The 16,116-nt window shown below is 50.9% G+C and overlaps 1 protein-coding gene across 1 annotated transcript; it reads left to right on the top strand.

Annotated features, from left to right (window-relative positions):
• Window positions 1-6,814: 6,814 nt before the first annotated feature.
• Window positions 6,815-12,686, top strand: TBRG1 (transforming growth factor beta regulator 1). Its single transcript, XM_054053064.1, has 3 exons — window positions 6,815-7,188; window positions 10,100-10,618; window positions 12,161-12,686. The coding sequence occupies exons 1-3, from the start codon at window positions 6,960-6,962 to the stop codon at window positions 12,544-12,546; spliced, it is 1,134 nt and encodes a 377-aa protein (XP_053909039.1). The 5' UTR covers window positions 6,815-6,959; the 3' UTR covers window positions 12,547-12,686.
• The last annotated feature ends 3,430 nt before the right edge of the window (window positions 12,687-16,116 follow it).

The following is a 16,116-nucleotide window of genomic DNA, read 5'->3' as shown; positions in this document are numbered from 1 at the left end:
TCGTGGCCTCAAATCCACCTCCGAGGAGGACCAGGAGCCACCAATGAGGTTCTCCTCCACCATCCGCATCCGTAGGGTTCCTCTCCCGCGTGGATCCGAAGGTGTTTCACGTGGTTGGACCTTCGCCCAAAGGTCCTTCCGCATTCCGGGTGGGAAAAAGGGGTCTCACCTGGAGAAGAGGGGACACAAACGGAGAGTTTGGACCTCAAAATACGCATTTCTTGCCGCTAAATTCTCGGTTTTCCATAGAAAATCCGTACTTTTTGCCGCTAAATCCGTCTTTTCACCTCAAAATCCTCTTTTTTCATCCTAAAAACTTCATTTTTTGCCACAAAATCCATCTTTTCACCCAAAAATCCTCATTTTTAGCCACAAAATCCCTATCTTTTACCACAAAATCCACCTTTTCACCTCAAAATTCTCATTTTTTGCCACAAAATCCACCTTTTCACCCCAAAATTCTCATCTTTAGCCACAAAATCCCTATATTTTACCACAAAATCCACCTTTTCGACCCAAAATCCTCATTTTTTTGCCACAAAATCCTCATTTTTACCACAAAATCCATCTTTTCACCCCAAAATTCTCATTTTTAGCCACAAAATCCTCATTTTTACCACAAAATCCATCTTTTCACCTCAAAATCCTTATTTTGTGCCACAAAATCCACCTTTTCACCTCAAAATCCTTATTTTGTGCCACAAAATCCACCTTTTCAACCAAAAATCCTCATTTTTGGCCACAAAATCCACCTTTTCGCCTCAAAATCCTCATTTTTTGCCACAAAATCCACTTTTTTGACCCAAAATCCTTATATTTTGCCACAAAATCCACTTTTTCACCCCAAAATTCTCATTTTTAGCCACAAAATCCTCATTTTTACCACAAAATCCACCTTTTCACCTCAAAATCCTCATTTTTTACCACAAAATCCACCTTTTCACCACAAAATCCTTAATTTTTGCCACAAAATCCACCTTTTCGACCCAAAATCCTCATTTTTTGCCACAAAATCCACCTTTTCACCCCAAAATTCTCATCTTTAGGTACAAAATCCCTATATTTTACCACAAAATCCACCTTTTTGACCCAAAATCCTCATTTTTTCCCCCCAAATCCACCTTTTTGACCCAAAATCCTCATTTTTTGCCACAAAATCCACCTTTTCACCCCAAAATTCTCATTTTTAGCCACAAAATCCCTATATTTTACCACAAAATCCACCTTTTCAACCCAAAATCCTCATTTTTTTGCCACAAAATCCCCCCTTTCTGCCCCAAAATCCCTTTTTCACCCCAAAATCCCCCTTTCCACCTCAAAATCCCCTTTTTTACCCCAAATGCCCCTTTTCCCACCCAAAATTCCCCTTTTTTACCCCAAATCCCCCTTTTCCCACCCAAAATCCCCCCTTTTTACCCCAAATCCCCCTTTTCCCGCCCAAAATCCCCCTTTTTTACCTCAAATCCCCCTTTTCCCGCCCAAAATTTCCCCTTTTTTACCTCAAATCCCCTTTTCCAACCCCAAATCCCCCTTTTTTACCTCAAATCCTCCTTCTCCGCTCCCCAAATGCCCCTTTTTGACCCCAAAATCCCCTCTATGGACCCATAGATCCATAGAGGGATCCATTCTGCCCCATAGATCCATAGAGGGGTCCATTCTGCCCCATAGAGGGGTCCCTTCTGCCCCATAGATCCATAGAGGGGTCCATTCTGCCCCATAGATCCACAGAGGGGTCCCTTCTGCCCCATAGAGGGGTCCCTTCTGCCCCATAGATCCCCAGAGGGGTCCCTTCTGCCCCATAGATCCATAGAGGGGTCCATTCTGCCCCATAGAGGGGTCCCTTCTGCCCCATAGATCCATAGAGGGGTCCATTCTGCCCCATAGATCCACAGAGGGGTCCATTCTGCCCCATAGATCCATAGAGGGGTCCCTTCTGCCCCATAGATCCCCAGAGGGATCCATTCTGCCCCATAGATCCATAGAGGGGTCCCTTCTGCCCCATAGATCCATAGGGGGTCCCTTCTGCCCCATAGATCCACAGAGGGGTCCCTTCTGCCCCATAGATCCATAGAGGGGTCCCTTCTGCCCCATAGAGGGGTCCATTCTGCCCCACAGAGGGGTCCATTCTGCCCCATAGATCCCTTCTGCCCCATAGATCCATAGAGGGGTCCATTCTGCCCCATAGATCCCTTCTGCCCCATAGATCTGTGGGTCCCGCTCTGCCCCATAGATCCCTTCTGCCCCATAGATCCCCAGAGGGGTCCCTTCTGCCCCACAGATCCACAGAGGGGTCCCTTCTGCCCCACAGATCCACAGAGGGGTCCCTTCTGCCCCATAGATCCCTTCTGCCCCATAGATCCGTGGGTCCCGCTCTGCCCCATAGATCGTTTCTCACCTCTATCGTCCGCGTCTCTCTGAACCCCTTTTTAAGGGGGGGGGGAAGTCCTCCTCCTCCTCCACTTCCGGTGACGTCATCACTTCCGCTCTCGCTCTCTTCATCTAAGCTCCGCCCCTCTACTTCCGGTACGCCCCTCCACTTCCGGTCCGCCCCCTCCCTTTTCAGTCCCCCGAAACCCCTTCGGAGAAAGGTTTGGCCGCGCGTTAACCCGTGACCCGAATGATGGCGGAGGGGGATGTGGGGCGGATGTGGGGCAGATGTGGGGCGGATGTGGGGCGGGAGAGGGGGAGGGGCTTGAGGGGGGCGGGGGACCCCCAGGAGACCCGTCCTCAGCCCCATAAGTGACCCCTCTGCCCCATAAGTGACCCCTTTCAGCCCCATAAGTGACCCCTCTGACCCCTAAGTGCCCGCTCTGCCCCATAAGTGATCCCTCTCAGCCCCATAAGTGACCCCTCAGCCCCATAAGTGATCCCCTCAGCCCCATGAGAGACCCCTTCTGACCCTTAAGTGACCATTCTGCCCCATAAGTGATCCTTCTGCCCCATAAGTGACCCCTTTCAGCCCCATAAGTGCCCTCTCTGCCCCATAAGTGACCCCTCTGCCCCATAAGTGGCCCCTTTCAGCCCTATAAGTGACCCCTCTGCCCCATAAGTGACTCCCTCTGCCCCATAAGTGATACCTCTGCCCCATAAGTGACTTCTCAGCCCCATAAGTGATCCCTCTGCCCCCTAAGTGACCCCCTCTGCCCCATAAGTGACCCCTCTGCCCCATAAGTGACCATTCTGCCCCATAAGTGACCCCTTCTGACCCCTAAGTGACCCCCTCTGCCCCATAAGTGCTCCCTCTGCCCCCTAAGTGACCCTCTCTGACCCCTAAGTGATCCCTCTGCCCCATAAATGACCCCTCTCTGCCCCATAAGTGACTCCCTCTGACCCCTAAGTGCCCGCTCTGACCCTTAAGTGACCCCTCAGCCCCCTAAGTGACCCCTCTGCCCCCTAAGTGACCCCCTCTGCCCCATAAGTGACCCCTCTGTCCCCTAAGTGCCCCCCCAGCCCCACAAGTGACCCCCTAAGCCTCCTAAGTTCCCCCTACCTGACCCCTCTGCCCCCTAAGTGACCCCCCCGCCCCATAACTGCCCCCTAAGTGACCCCTACTACCCCCTAAGTACCCCCACAGCCCCACAAGTGACCCCTAAGTGCCCCTTTGACCCCTAAGTGCCCCCCAGCCCCACAAGTGACCCCCTAAGCCTCCTAAGTTCCCCCTATGTGACCCCTCTGCCCCCTAAGTGACCCCTACTACCCTTTAAGTACCCCCACAGCCCCACAAGTGACCCCTAAGTGACCCCTCTGCCCCATAAGTGCCCCCCCAGCCCCACAAGTGACCCCTAAGTGATCCCTCTTCCCCCTAAGTGACCCCTAAGTGACCCCTACTACCCCCTAAGTACCCCCACAGCCCCACAAGTGACCCCTAAGTGATCCCTCTGCCCCCTAAGTGACCCCTAAGTGACCACTCCGACCCCCTAAGTGCCTCCACAGCCCCACAAGTGACCCCTAAGTGATGCCTCTGACCCATAACTGCCCCCTAAGTGACCCCTATGCCCCCTAAGTGCCCCCCAACCCATGTGGTGATGAAGAACCTCAACTTTTGGTTGAAGAACCTCAATTTTTAGGTGAAGAACCTCAAGTTTTGGGTGAAGAACCTCAACTTTTGGTTGAAGAACCTCAAGTTTTAGGTGAAGAACCTCAAGTTTTGGGTGAGGAACCTCAAATTTTGGGTGAAAACCTCAAGTTTTGGGTGAAGACCCTCAAATTTTGGGTGAAGACCCTCAAGTTTTGGGTGAGGAACCTCAAGTTTTGGGTGAAGAACCTCAACTTTTGGGTGAGAACCTCAACTTTTGGTTGAGGAACCTCACGTTTGAGGTGAAGAACCTCAAGTTTTGGGTGAGGAACCTCAACTTTTGGTTGAAGAACCTCAAGTTTTGGGTGAAGAACCTCAACTTTTGGGTGAAGATCCTCAATTTTTAGGTGAGAACCTCAACTTTTGGTTGAAGAACCTCAACTTTTGGTTGAAGAACCTCAAGTTTGAGGTTAAGAACCTCAAATTTTGGGTGAGAACCTCACGTTTTGGTTGAAGAACCTCAACTTTTAGGTGAAGAACCTCAATTTTGGGTGAGGAACCTCAAATTTTGGGTGAGGAACCTCAACTTTTGGGTGAAGAACTTCACGTTTTGGGTGAGGACCTCAAGTTTGAGGTTAAGAACCTCAGGTTTTCATTGAGGAACCTCAAGTTTTGGTTGAGGAACCTCAAGTTCTGAGTGAGAACCTCAACTTTTGGGTGAGGAACCTCAAGTTTTGGGTGAAAATCTCAAGTTTTTGTTGAGGAACTTCATATTTTGGTTGAGGAACCTCAACTTTGAGGTGAAGAACCTCAAGTTTTGGGTGAGAACCTCAAGTTTTCATTCATGAATCTCAATTTTTAGGTGAAGAACATCATTTTTGGGTGAAGAACCTCAAATTTTGGGTGAAGAACCTCAACTTTTGGTTGAAGAACCTCAAGTTTGAGGTGAAGAACCTCAACTTTTGGGTGAGAACCTCAAGTTTTGGGTGAAGAACCTCAAATTTTGGGTAAAAATCTTAAGTTTTGGTTGAGGAACCTCAAGTCTGAGGTTAAGAACCTCAAGTTTTGGGTGAGGAACCTCAACTTTTGGTTGAAGAACCTCAACTTTTGGGTGAAGAACCTCAACTTTTGGTTGAGGAACCTCAAGTTTGAGGTTAAGAACCTGAATTTTGGGTGAAAATCTCAAGTTTTGGGTGAAGAACCTCAAGTTTTCATTGAGGAACCTCAATTTTTAGGTGAAGAACATCATTTTTGGGTGAAGAACCTCAAGTTTTGGTTGAGGAACCTCAAGTTTGAGGTTAAGAACCTCAAATTTTGGGTGAAGAACCTCAAGTTTTGGTTGAGGAACCTCACGTTTGAGGTGAAGAACCTCAAGTTTTAGGTGAGGAACCTCAACTTTTGGTTGAAGAACCTCAAGTTTGAGGTTAAGAACCTCAAATTTTGGGTGAAGAACATCATTTTTGGTTGAGGAACCTCAAGTTTTGGGTGAGAACCTCAAATTTGGTTGAGGAACCTCAAGTTTTAGGTGAGGAACCTCAAGTTTTCATTGATGAACCTCAATTTTTAGGTGAGAACATCATTTTTGGTTGAAGAACCTCAACTTTTGGGTGAGGAACCTCCATTTTTAGGTGAGAACCTCAACTTTTGGTTGAAGAACCTCAACTTTTGGGTGAAGAACCTCAACTTTTGGGTGAAGAACCTCAAATTTGGTTGAGGAACCTCAACTTTTGGTTGAAGAACCTCAATTTTTGGGTGAGGAACCTCAATTTTTGGGTGAAGAACCTCAAATTTGGTTGAGGAACCTCAAGTTTTAGGTGAGGAACCTCAAGTTTTCATTGATGAACCTCAATTTTTAGGTGAGAACATCATTTTTGGGTGAAGAACCTCAAGTTTGAGGTGAAGAACCTCAACTTTTAGGTGAAGAACCTCAAGTTTTGGGTGAGAACCTCACGGTTTGGTTGAGGAACCTCAAGTTTTGGTTGAAGAACCTCAACTTTTAGGTGAAGAACCTCAATTTTGGGTGAGGAACCTCAAATTTTGGGTGAAAATCTCAAGTTTTGGGTGAGGAACCTCAAGTTTTCATTGAGGAAACTCAAGTTTGAGGTTAAGAAGCTCAAATTTTGGGTGAAAACCTCAAGTTTTGGGTGAAGAACCTCAACTTTTAGGTGAAGAACCTCAAGTTTTGGGTGAGGAACCTCAACTTTTAGGTGAAGAACCTCAAGTTTTGGGTGAGGAACCTCAACTTTTAGGTGAAGAACCTCAAGTTTTGGGTGAGGAACCTCAAGTTTTGGGTGAGGAACCTCAAATTTTGGGTGAAAACCTCAAGTTTTGGGTGAAGACCCTCAAATTTTGGGTGAAGACCCTCAAGTTTTGGGTGAGGAACCTCAAGTTTTGGGTGAGGAACCTCAAGTTTGAGGTTAAGAACCTCAAATTTGGTTGAGGAACCTCAAGTTTTGGGTGAAGAACCTCAAATTTTGGGTGAAGAACCTCAACTTTTGGGTGTAGAACCTCAAGTTTTGGGTGAGAACCTCAAGTTTTGGTTGAGGAACCTCAACTTTTGGGTGAAGAACCTCAAGTTTTTGTTGAGGAACCTCAAGTTTTGGGTGAAGAACCTCAAAATTTGGGTGAAAATCTCAACTTTTGGGTGAGGAACCTCAAGTTTTCATTCACAAACCTCAATTTTTAGGTGAAGAACCTCATTTTTGGGTGAGGAACCTCAACTTTTGGGTGAAGAACCTCAAATTTTGGGTGAAGACCCTCAACTTTTGGGTGAAGAACCTCCATTTTTAGGTGAGAACCTCAACTTTTGGTTGAAGAACCTCAACTTTTGGTTGAAGAACCTCACGTTTTGGGTGAAGAACCTCAACTTTTGGTTGAAGACCCTCAACTTTTGGTTGAAGACCCTCAAGTTTTGGGTGAGGGCGGCCATCTTGGTGTGCAGGAGATGCCGAAGGCGGCGCGGCCGCGCCCCGGCGAGCGTTACCGGTGGCTTCGCCGCGCGGCGCGGACGTTGGTGTTGGAGAACGGAGCCCTTTGCGACGAAGTGGCGCGGCTGGAGGTCAAATGGCTCCGAGCTCGTGAGGAACGACGCTTCCTCCTCGCCCGTCTTCTCCAGCTCCGAGCGGGAAACCTCTCCGGAGAGGGGACAACGCCGCGGCAGCGCCGAGGAGGAGGTGGGATGGGGTCCATGGGGTCAATGGAGGACCAAAAGGAGGTGGGATGGGGTCTATGGGGTCAATGGAGGTCCAAAAGGTGGTGGGATGGGGTCCATGGGGTCAATGGAGGTCCAAAAGGAGGTGGGATGGGGTCAATGGAGGTCCAAAAGGAGGTGGGATGGGGTCCATGGGGTCAATGGAGGTCCAAAAGGAGGTGGGATGGGGTCCATGGGGTCAATGGAGGTCCAAAAGGAGGTGGGATGGGGTCCATGGGGTCAATGGAGGACCAAAAGGAGGTGGGATGGGGTCCATGGGGTCAATGGAGGTCCAAAAGGAGGTGGGATGGGGTCTATGGGGTCAATGGAGGTCCAAAAGGAGGTGGGATGGGGTCCATGGGGTCAATGGAGGACCAAAAGGAGGTGGGATGGGGTCAATGGAGGACCAAAAGGAGGTGGGATGGGGTCTATGGGGTCAATGGAGGTCCAAAAGGAGGTGGGATGGGGTCCATGGGGTCAATGGAGGTCCAAAAGGAGGTGGGATGGGGTCAATGGGGTCAATGGAGGTCCAAAAGGTGGTGGGATGGGGTCCATGGGGTCTATGGAGGTCCAAAAGGAGGTGGGATGGGGTCCATGGGGTCAATGGAGGTCCAAAAGGAGGTGGGATGGGGTCCATGGGGTCAATGGAGGTCCAAAAGGAGGTGGGATGGGGTCCATGGGGTCAATGGAGGTCCAAAAGGAGGTGGGATGGGGTCCATGGGGTCAATGGAGGTCCAAAAGGAGGTGGGATGGGGTCTATGGAGGTCCAAAAGGAGGTGGAATGGGGTCTATGGGGTCAATGGTGGTCCAAAAGGAGGTGGGATGGGGTCCATGGGGTCAATGGAGGTCCAAAAGGAGGTGGGATGGGGTCCATGGGGTCAATGGAGGTCCAAAAGGAGGTGGGATGGGGTCAATGGGGTCAATGGAGGTCCAAAAGGAGGTGGGATGGGGTCTATGGGGTCAATGGAGGTCCAAAAGGAGGTGGGATGGGGTCTATGGGGTCAATGGAGGACCAAAAGGAGGTGGGATGGGGTCTATGTGGTCAATGGAGGTCCAAAAGGAGGTGGGATGGGGTCAATGAGGTCAATGGAGAACCAAAAGGAGGTGGGATGGGGTCAATGGGGTCAATGGAGGTCCAAAAGGTGGTGGGATGGGGTCCATGGGGTCAATGGAGGACCAAAAGGAGGTGGGATGGGGTCCATGGGGTCAATGGAGGACCAAAAGGAGGTGGGATGGGGTCAATGGAGGTCCAAAAGGAGGTGGGATGGGGTCAATGGAGGACCAAAAGGAGGTGGGATGGGGTCAATGGGGTCAATGGTGGTCCAAAAGGAGGTGGGATGGGGTCCATGGGGTCAATGGTGGTCCAAAAGGAGGTGGGATGGGGTCAATGGAGGACCAAAAGGAGGTGGGATGGGGTCTATGGGGTCTATGGAGGTCCAAAAGGAGGTGGGATGGGGTCAATGGGGTCAATGGAGGACCAAAAGGAGGTGGGATGGGGTCAATGGGGTCAATGATGGACCAAAAGGAGGTGGGATGGGGTCTGTGGGGTCAATGGTGGTCCAAAAGGAGGTGGGATGGGGTCTATGGGGTCAATGGAGGTCCAAAAGGAGGTGGGATGGGGTCAATGGGGTCAATGGTGGTCCAAAAGGAGGTGGGATGGGGTCTATGGGGTCAATGGAGGTCCAAAAGGAGGTGGGATGGGGTCCATGGGGTCAATGGAGGACCAAAAGGAGGTGGAATGGGGTCCATGGGGTCAATGGAGGTCCAAAAGGAGGTGGGATGGGGTCTATGGGGTCAATGGAGGTCCAAAAGGAGGTGGGATGGGGTCCATGGGGTCAATGGAGGACCAAAAGGAGGTGGGATGGGGTCCATGGGGTCAATGGAGGTCCAAAAGGAGGTGGGATGGGGTCCATGGGGTCAATGGAGGTCCAAAAGGAGGTGGGATGGGGTCCATGGGGTCAATGGAGGACCAAAAGGAGGTGGGATGGGGTCCATGGGGTCAATGGAGGTCCATAAGGAGGTGGGATGGGGTCAATGGAGGACCAAAAGGAGGTGGGATGGGGTCAATGGAGGTCCAAAAGGAGGTGGGATGGGGTCAATGGAGGACCATAAGGAGGTGGGATGGGGTCCATGGGGTCAATGGAGGTCCAAAAGGAGGTGGGATGGGGTCAATGGGGTCAATGGAGGTCCAAAAGGAGGTGGGATGGGGTCCATGGGGTCAATGGAGGTCCAAAAGGAGGTGGGATGGGGTCAATGGGGTCAATGGAGGTCCAAAAGGAGGTGGGATGGGGTCAATGGGGTCAATGGAGGTCCAAAAGGAGGTGGGATGGGGTCCATGGGGTCAATGGAGGTCCAAAAGGAGGTGGGATGGGGTCCATGGGGTCAATGGAGGTCAAAAAGGAGGTGGGATGGGGTCCATGGGGTCAATGGAGGACCAAAAGGAGGTGGGATGGGGTCTATGGGGTCAATGGAGGACCAAAAGGAGGTGGGATGGGGTCTATGGGGTCAATGGAGGACCAAAAGGAGGTGGGATGGGGTCAATGGGGTCAATGGTGGTCCAAAAGGAGGTGGGATGGGGTCTATGGAGGTCCAAAAGGAGGTGGGATGGGGTCAATGGGGTCAATGGTGGTCCAAAAGGAGGTGGGATGGGGTCCATGGGGTCAATGGAGGTCCAAAAGGAGGTGGGATGGGGTCCATGGGGTCCATGGAGGTCCAAAAGGAGGTGGGATGGGGTCTATGGGGTCAATGGAGGTCCAAAAGGAGGTGGGATGGGGTCTATGGGGTCAATGGAGGTCCAAAAGGAGGTGGGATGGGGTCAACGATGGTCCAAGAGATGGAGAAGGTGAAGATCCGATGAAGATCAATGAGGTGAAGACATCGGTGGTTCTCCACAGGTTCCCGAGAGGCCTCCAGCGATGGTCCTGGAGGTGACGGACGGTGGTCCACCACCTCCCGCGATGGCGGAGGAGCTCCTCCGGGGCCACCTCCCACCTCCCCATGGTCCTCGTGGACCACCGATGGTCCACGACCACGAGAAGAACCCAAAGAACCACCTCAACCCCTCCATCCCAACCCCAGAGATACCTCCAAACCACCGGATGGACCTCGAGAAGCTCCAAAGGACCTCTTCAAACCCTCGGCCCCACCAGAACCTCCTTTAGAACCACCTGGTGGAGCTCCTCGGGTGGACTTCCCGGTGCCGTCGGCCATCTTGAGGCCGGAAGGGACCTCCAAAGGGCGCCGCCGCGGTGGGACGGTGACGTTGCCGTTGACGTTGGGGCCGTTGACCGTCCACCACCTCGGGGTGGTCCCAATGGGGTCCACCTTACCCATCGGCTTCCACAGCACCAGGATCTTCACCAGCGTCCACCACCCCACCAGGAGGTGCCTCTACGCTTGTCGCGTCCTTCAAGGTCCGTAAGAAGGGGGGTTTGGAGGTCCTAAAGGGGGTTTGGAGGTCCATAAATGGGTTCTGGAGGTCCATAAAGGGGGTTTGGAGGACCATAAATGGGTTCTGGAGGTCCATAAAGGGGGTTTGGAGGACCATAAATGGGTTCTGGAGGTCCATAAATGGGTTTTGGAGGACCATAAAGGGGTTTTGGAGGACCATAATGGGGTTTTGGAGGGTCATAAAGGGGTTTTGGAGGACCATAAAGGGGTTCTGGAGGGCCATAAAGGGGTTTTGGAGGTCATAAAGGGGTTTTGGAGGACCATAAAGGGGTTCTGGAGGACCATAAAGGGGTTTTGGAGGGTCATAATGAGGTCTTGGAGGACCATAAAGGGGTTTTGGAGGTTCTAAAGGGGTTTTGGAGGACCATAAAGAGGTTCTGGAGGACCATAAAGGGGTTTTGGAGGATCATAAAGGGGTTTTGGAGGACCATAAAGGGGTTCTGGAAGACCATAAAGGGGTTTTGGAGGTCCATAAAGGGGTTCTGGAGGTCATAAAGGGGTTCTGGAGGTCTCTAAAGGGCTTTTGAAGGTCGATAAAGCGGTTCCGGAGGTCCATAAAGGGCTTTTGAAGGTCCCTAAAGGGTTCTGGAGGTCCATAAAGGGCTTTTGAAGGTCCCTAAAGGGTTCTGGAGGTCCATAAAGGGCTTTTGAAGGTCCATAAAGGGGTTTTGAAGGTCCTAAAGGGCTTTTGAAGGCCCATAAAGGGGTTTTGGAGGTCCATAAAGAGCTTTTGAAGGCCCATAAAGGGATTTTGAAGGCCCATAAAGAGGTTCTGGAGGTCCTAAAGGGGTTCTGGAGGTCCATAAAGGGGTTCTGGAGGTCCATAAAGGGGTTCTGGAAGTCCTAAAGTGGTTTTGAAGGTCCATAAAGGGCTTTTGAAGGTCCATAAAGGGGTTCTGGAGGTCCACAGAGAGGTCTTGGAGGTCCTAAAGGGGTTCTGGAGGACCATAAGGGGGTTCTGGAGGACCATAAATGGATTCTGGAGGTCCATGAAGGTCTTTTGGAGGTCCTAAAGGGGTTCTGGAGGTCCCTGAAGGTCTTTTGGAGGACCATAAAAGGGTTCTGGAGGACCATAAAGGGGTTCTGAAGGGCCATAAAGGGCTTTTGAAGGTCCATAAAGAGGTTCTGGAGGTCCTAAAGGGGTTCTGGAGGTCCCTGAAGGTCTTTTGGAGGTCCTAAACGGGTTCTGGAGGACCATAAAGGGGTTCTGGAGGTCCATAAATGGGTTCTGGAGGTCCATGAAGGTCTTTTGGAGGTCCATAAAGGGGTTCTGGAGGTCATAAAGGGGTTTTGGAGGTTCTAAAGGGATTTTGAAGGCCCATAAAGGGTTCTGGAGGACCATCAATGGGTTCTGGAGGTCCCTGAAGGTCTTTTGAAGGTCCTAAAGGGGTTCTGGAGGTCCATAAGGGGGTTCTGGAGGACCATAAGGGGGTTCTGGAGGTCCCTGAAGGTCTTTTGGAGGTCCCCTTCAGGCGTGGCCTCTCCTCTCGCCGCCTCCCTTCAAGGTCCGCGTTGCGAAATCGAAGCCCAAGAAGAAAGCGGTGACGTCGTTTGGGGTTCGACGCCGGCGCTTTGTTACCAACGTCTCCTTCGCCTCTTGGGAGAACCTTCCGGAAGCTCTGGAGGTGGTGGTGGTGGTGGTGGAGATGACTTCTTCGGGTTGAGTCACCCCACGGTTCGACGCCTTCTTCGGGGCGAGAAGGGGGAAGAGGAGAAAGGAGGAGGAGGAGGAGAAGACAACGACGACGAAGAGGACGAAGAAGACGACGACGACGAAGAGGACGAAGAGGACGACGACGACGAAGAAGAAGAAGACGAAGACGAAGGACTCCACGCGGCCTTTGGGTATCGCGACCTCTTCCTCGCGAGCCCCAACGGCTCCGATGAGTGAATTCCGAAGCAAAGAGAGGTTCCTGAGGTCCATAAGGAGGTCCTGGAGGTCCATAATGACGTCTTGGAGGTCCATAATGACGTCTTGGAGGTCCATAAAGAGGTTCTGGAGGACCATAAAGGGGTTTTGGAGGACCATAAAGGGGTTTTGGAGGTCCATAAAGGGGTTTTGGAGGACCATAAAAGGGTTTTGGAGGACCATAAAGAGGTTTTGGAGGACCATAAAGGGGTTTTGGGGGACCATAAAGGGGTTCTGGAGGTCATAAAGGGGTTCTGGAGGACCATAAAGGGGTTTTGGAGGACCATAAAGGGCTTTTGGAGGATCTAAAGGGGTTCTGGAGGGCCATAAAGGGGTTCTGGAGGACCATAAAGGGGTTTTGGAGGACCATAAAGGGGTTCTGGAGGACCATAAAGGGGTTCTGGAGGGCCATAAAGGGGTTTTGGAGGTTCATAAAGGGGTTCTGGAGGACCATAAAGGGGTTTTGGAGGACCATAAAGGGGTTCTGGAGGTCCATAAAGGGGTTTTGGAGGACCATAAAGGGGTTTTGGAGGACCATAAAGGGGTTTTGGAGGACCATAAAGGGGTTCTGGAGGTCCATAATGAGGTTTTGGAGGAACATAAAGGGGTTTTGGAGGTCCTAAAGGGGTTTTGGAGAAACATAAAGGGGTTTTGGAGGTCCTAAAGGGGTTCTGGAGGACCATAAAAGGGTTTTGGAGGACCATAAAGGGGTTCTGGAGGACCATAAAGGGGTTTTGGAGGTCCATAAAGGGGTTCTGGAGGACCATAAAGGGGTTTTGGAGGACCATAAAGGGGTTCTGGAGGACCATAAAGGGGTTCTGGAGGATCATAAAGAGGTTTTGGAGGTCATAAAGGGGTTCTGGAGGACCATAAAGGGGTTTTGGAGGACCATAAAAGGGTTTTGGAGGACCATAAAAGGGTTCTGGAGGATCTAAAGGGGTTCTGGAGGGCCATAAAGGGGTTCTGGAGGTCCATAAAGGGGTTCTGGAGGACCATAAAGAGGTTCTGGAGGACCATAAAGGGGTTTTGGAGGACCATAAAGGGGTTTTGGAGGACCATAAAGGGGTTCTGGAGGGCCATAAAGGGGTTTTGGAGGTTCATAAAGGGGTTCTGGAGGACCATAAAGGGGTTTTGGAGGACAATAAAGGGGTTTCGGAGGTCATAAAGGGGTTCTGGAGGGCCATAAAGGGGTTCTGGAGGACCATAAAGGGGTTTTGAAGGACCATAAAGGGGTTTTGGAGGACCATAAAGGGGTTTTGGAGGACCATAAAGGGGTTTTGGAGGACCATAAAGGGGTTTTGGAGGTCATAAAGGGGTTCTGGAGGGCCATAAAGGGGTTCTGGAGGACCATAAAGGGGTTTTGAAGGACCATAAAGGGGTTTTGGAGGACCATAAAGGGGTTTTGGAGGTCCTAAAGGGGTTTTGGAGGACCATAAAGGGGTTTTGGAGGACCATAAAGGGGTTTTGGAGGACCATAAAGGGGTTCTGGAGGTCCTAAAGGGGTTTTGGAGGACCATAAAGAGGTTTTGGAGGGCCATAAGGGGGTTTTGGAGGACCATAAAGGGGTTTTGGAGGTCCATAAGGAGGTCCTGGAGGACCATAAAAGGGTTTTGGAGGACCATAAAGGGGTTCTGGAGGTCCATAAAGGGGTTTTGGAGGACCATAAAGGGGTTTTGGAGGGCCATAAAGGGGTTTTGGAGGTCCTAAAGGGGTTCTGGAGGGCCATAAAGGGGTTTTGGAGGTCCTAAAGGGGTTCTGGAGGGCCATAAGGAGGTCTTGGAGGGCCATAAAGGGGTTTTGGAGGACCATAAAGGGGTTTTGAAGGACCATAAAGGGGTTCTGGAGGACAATAAAGGGGTTTTGGAGGTCCATAAAGGGGTTTTGGAGGTCCATAAAGGGGTTTTGGAGGACCATAAAGGGGTTTTGGAGGACCATAAAGGGGTTTTGGAGGGCCATAAAGGGGTTCTGGAGGGCCATAAAGGGCTTTTGGAGGACCATAAAGGGCTTTTGGAGGACCATAAAGGGGTTTTGGAGGTCCATAAAGGGGTTTTGGAGGGCCATAAAGGGCTTTTGGAGGACCATAAAGGGCTTTTGGAGGACCATAAAGGGGTTTTGGAGAACCATAAAGGGGTTTTGGAGGTCCTAAAGGGGTTTTGGAGGACCATAAAGGGGTTTTGGAGGACCATAAAGGGCTTTCGGAGGACCATAAAGGGGTTTTGGAGGACCATAAAGGGGTTCTGGAGGACCATAAAGGGGTTCTGGAGGACCATAAAAGGGTTTTGGAGGACCATAAATGGGTTTTGGAGGACCATAAATGGGTTTTGGAGGACCATAAAGGGGTTTTGGAGGACCATAAAGGGGTTCTGGAGGTCATAAAGGGGTTTTGGAGGACCGTAAAGGGGTTTTGGAGGATCATAAAGGGGTTTTGGAGGTCATAAAGGGGTTTTGGAGGACCATAAAGGGGTTTTGGAGGACCATAAAGGGGTTTTGGAGGTCCTAAAGGAGTTTTGGAGGTCCATAAAGGGGTTTTGGAGGTCCATAAAGGGGTTCTGGAGGACCATAAAGGGGTTCTGGAGGTCCATAAAGGGGTTCTGGAGGTCATAAAGGGGTTTTGGAGGGTCATAAAGGGGTTTTGGAGGACCATAAAGGGGTTTTGGAGGACCATAAAGAGGTCTTGGAGGTCCTAAAGGGGTTTTGGAGGTCCATAAAGAGGTTCTGGAGAGCCATAAAGGGGTTCTGGAGGGCCATAAAGGGGTTTTGGAGGTTCATAAAGGGGTTCTGGAGGTCCATAATGAGGTCTTGGAGGACAATAAAGGGGTTCTGGAGGGCCATAAAGGGGTTTTGGAGGACCATAATGAGGTCCTGGAGGACCATAAAGGGGTTTTGGAGGTCATAAAGGGGTTTTGGAGGACCATAAAGGGGTTTTGGAGGTCCATAATGAGGTCTTGGAGGACAATAAAGGGGTTCTGGAGGACCATAAAGGGGTTTTGGAGGTCCATAAAGGGGTTCTGGAGGACCATAAAGGGGTTCTGGAGGGTCATAAAGGGCTTTTGGAGGACCATAAAGGGCTTTCGGAGGACCATAAAGGGGTTTTGGAGGACCATAAAGGGGTTCTGGAGGACCATAAAGGGGTTCTGGAGGACCATAAAGGGGTTCTGGAGGGTCATAAAGGGGTTTTGGAGGACCATAAAGAGGTTCTGGAGGACCATAAAGGGGTTTTGGAGGACCATAAAGGGGTTCTGGAGGACCATAAAGGGGTTCTGGAGGACCATAAAGGGGTTTTGGAGGACCATAAAGGGGTTCTGGAGGACCATAAAGGGGTTTTGGAGGTCCTAAATGAGCTCTGGAGGTCCATAAAGAGGTTCTGGAGATCTTAGATGGGTCTTGAAGGTCCTCAATAGGTCCTCCCCACAGCCATTGGGGGTCCCCTCCCCAAGAAAGACACAGAGAGGTCATTTTGGGGTCAATTTGGGACATTTTGGGGTCTCAGGAGGATCTCGATGGATCTCGAGGGGCTTTGGGACCTCAGGAATGGACCGAGAAGGTCCCAGA

This window comes from Cuculus canorus, chromosome 38 (genome assembly GCF_017976375.1).
Source record: "Cuculus canorus isolate bCucCan1 chromosome 38, bCucCan1.pri, whole genome shotgun sequence".
NCBI classification, from domain to species: Eukaryota; Metazoa; Chordata; class Aves; order Cuculiformes; family Cuculidae; genus Cuculus; species Cuculus canorus.
The sequence above is the reverse complement of the archived record's forward strand: the minus strand, read 5'-3'. Positions and strand labels throughout refer to the sequence as shown.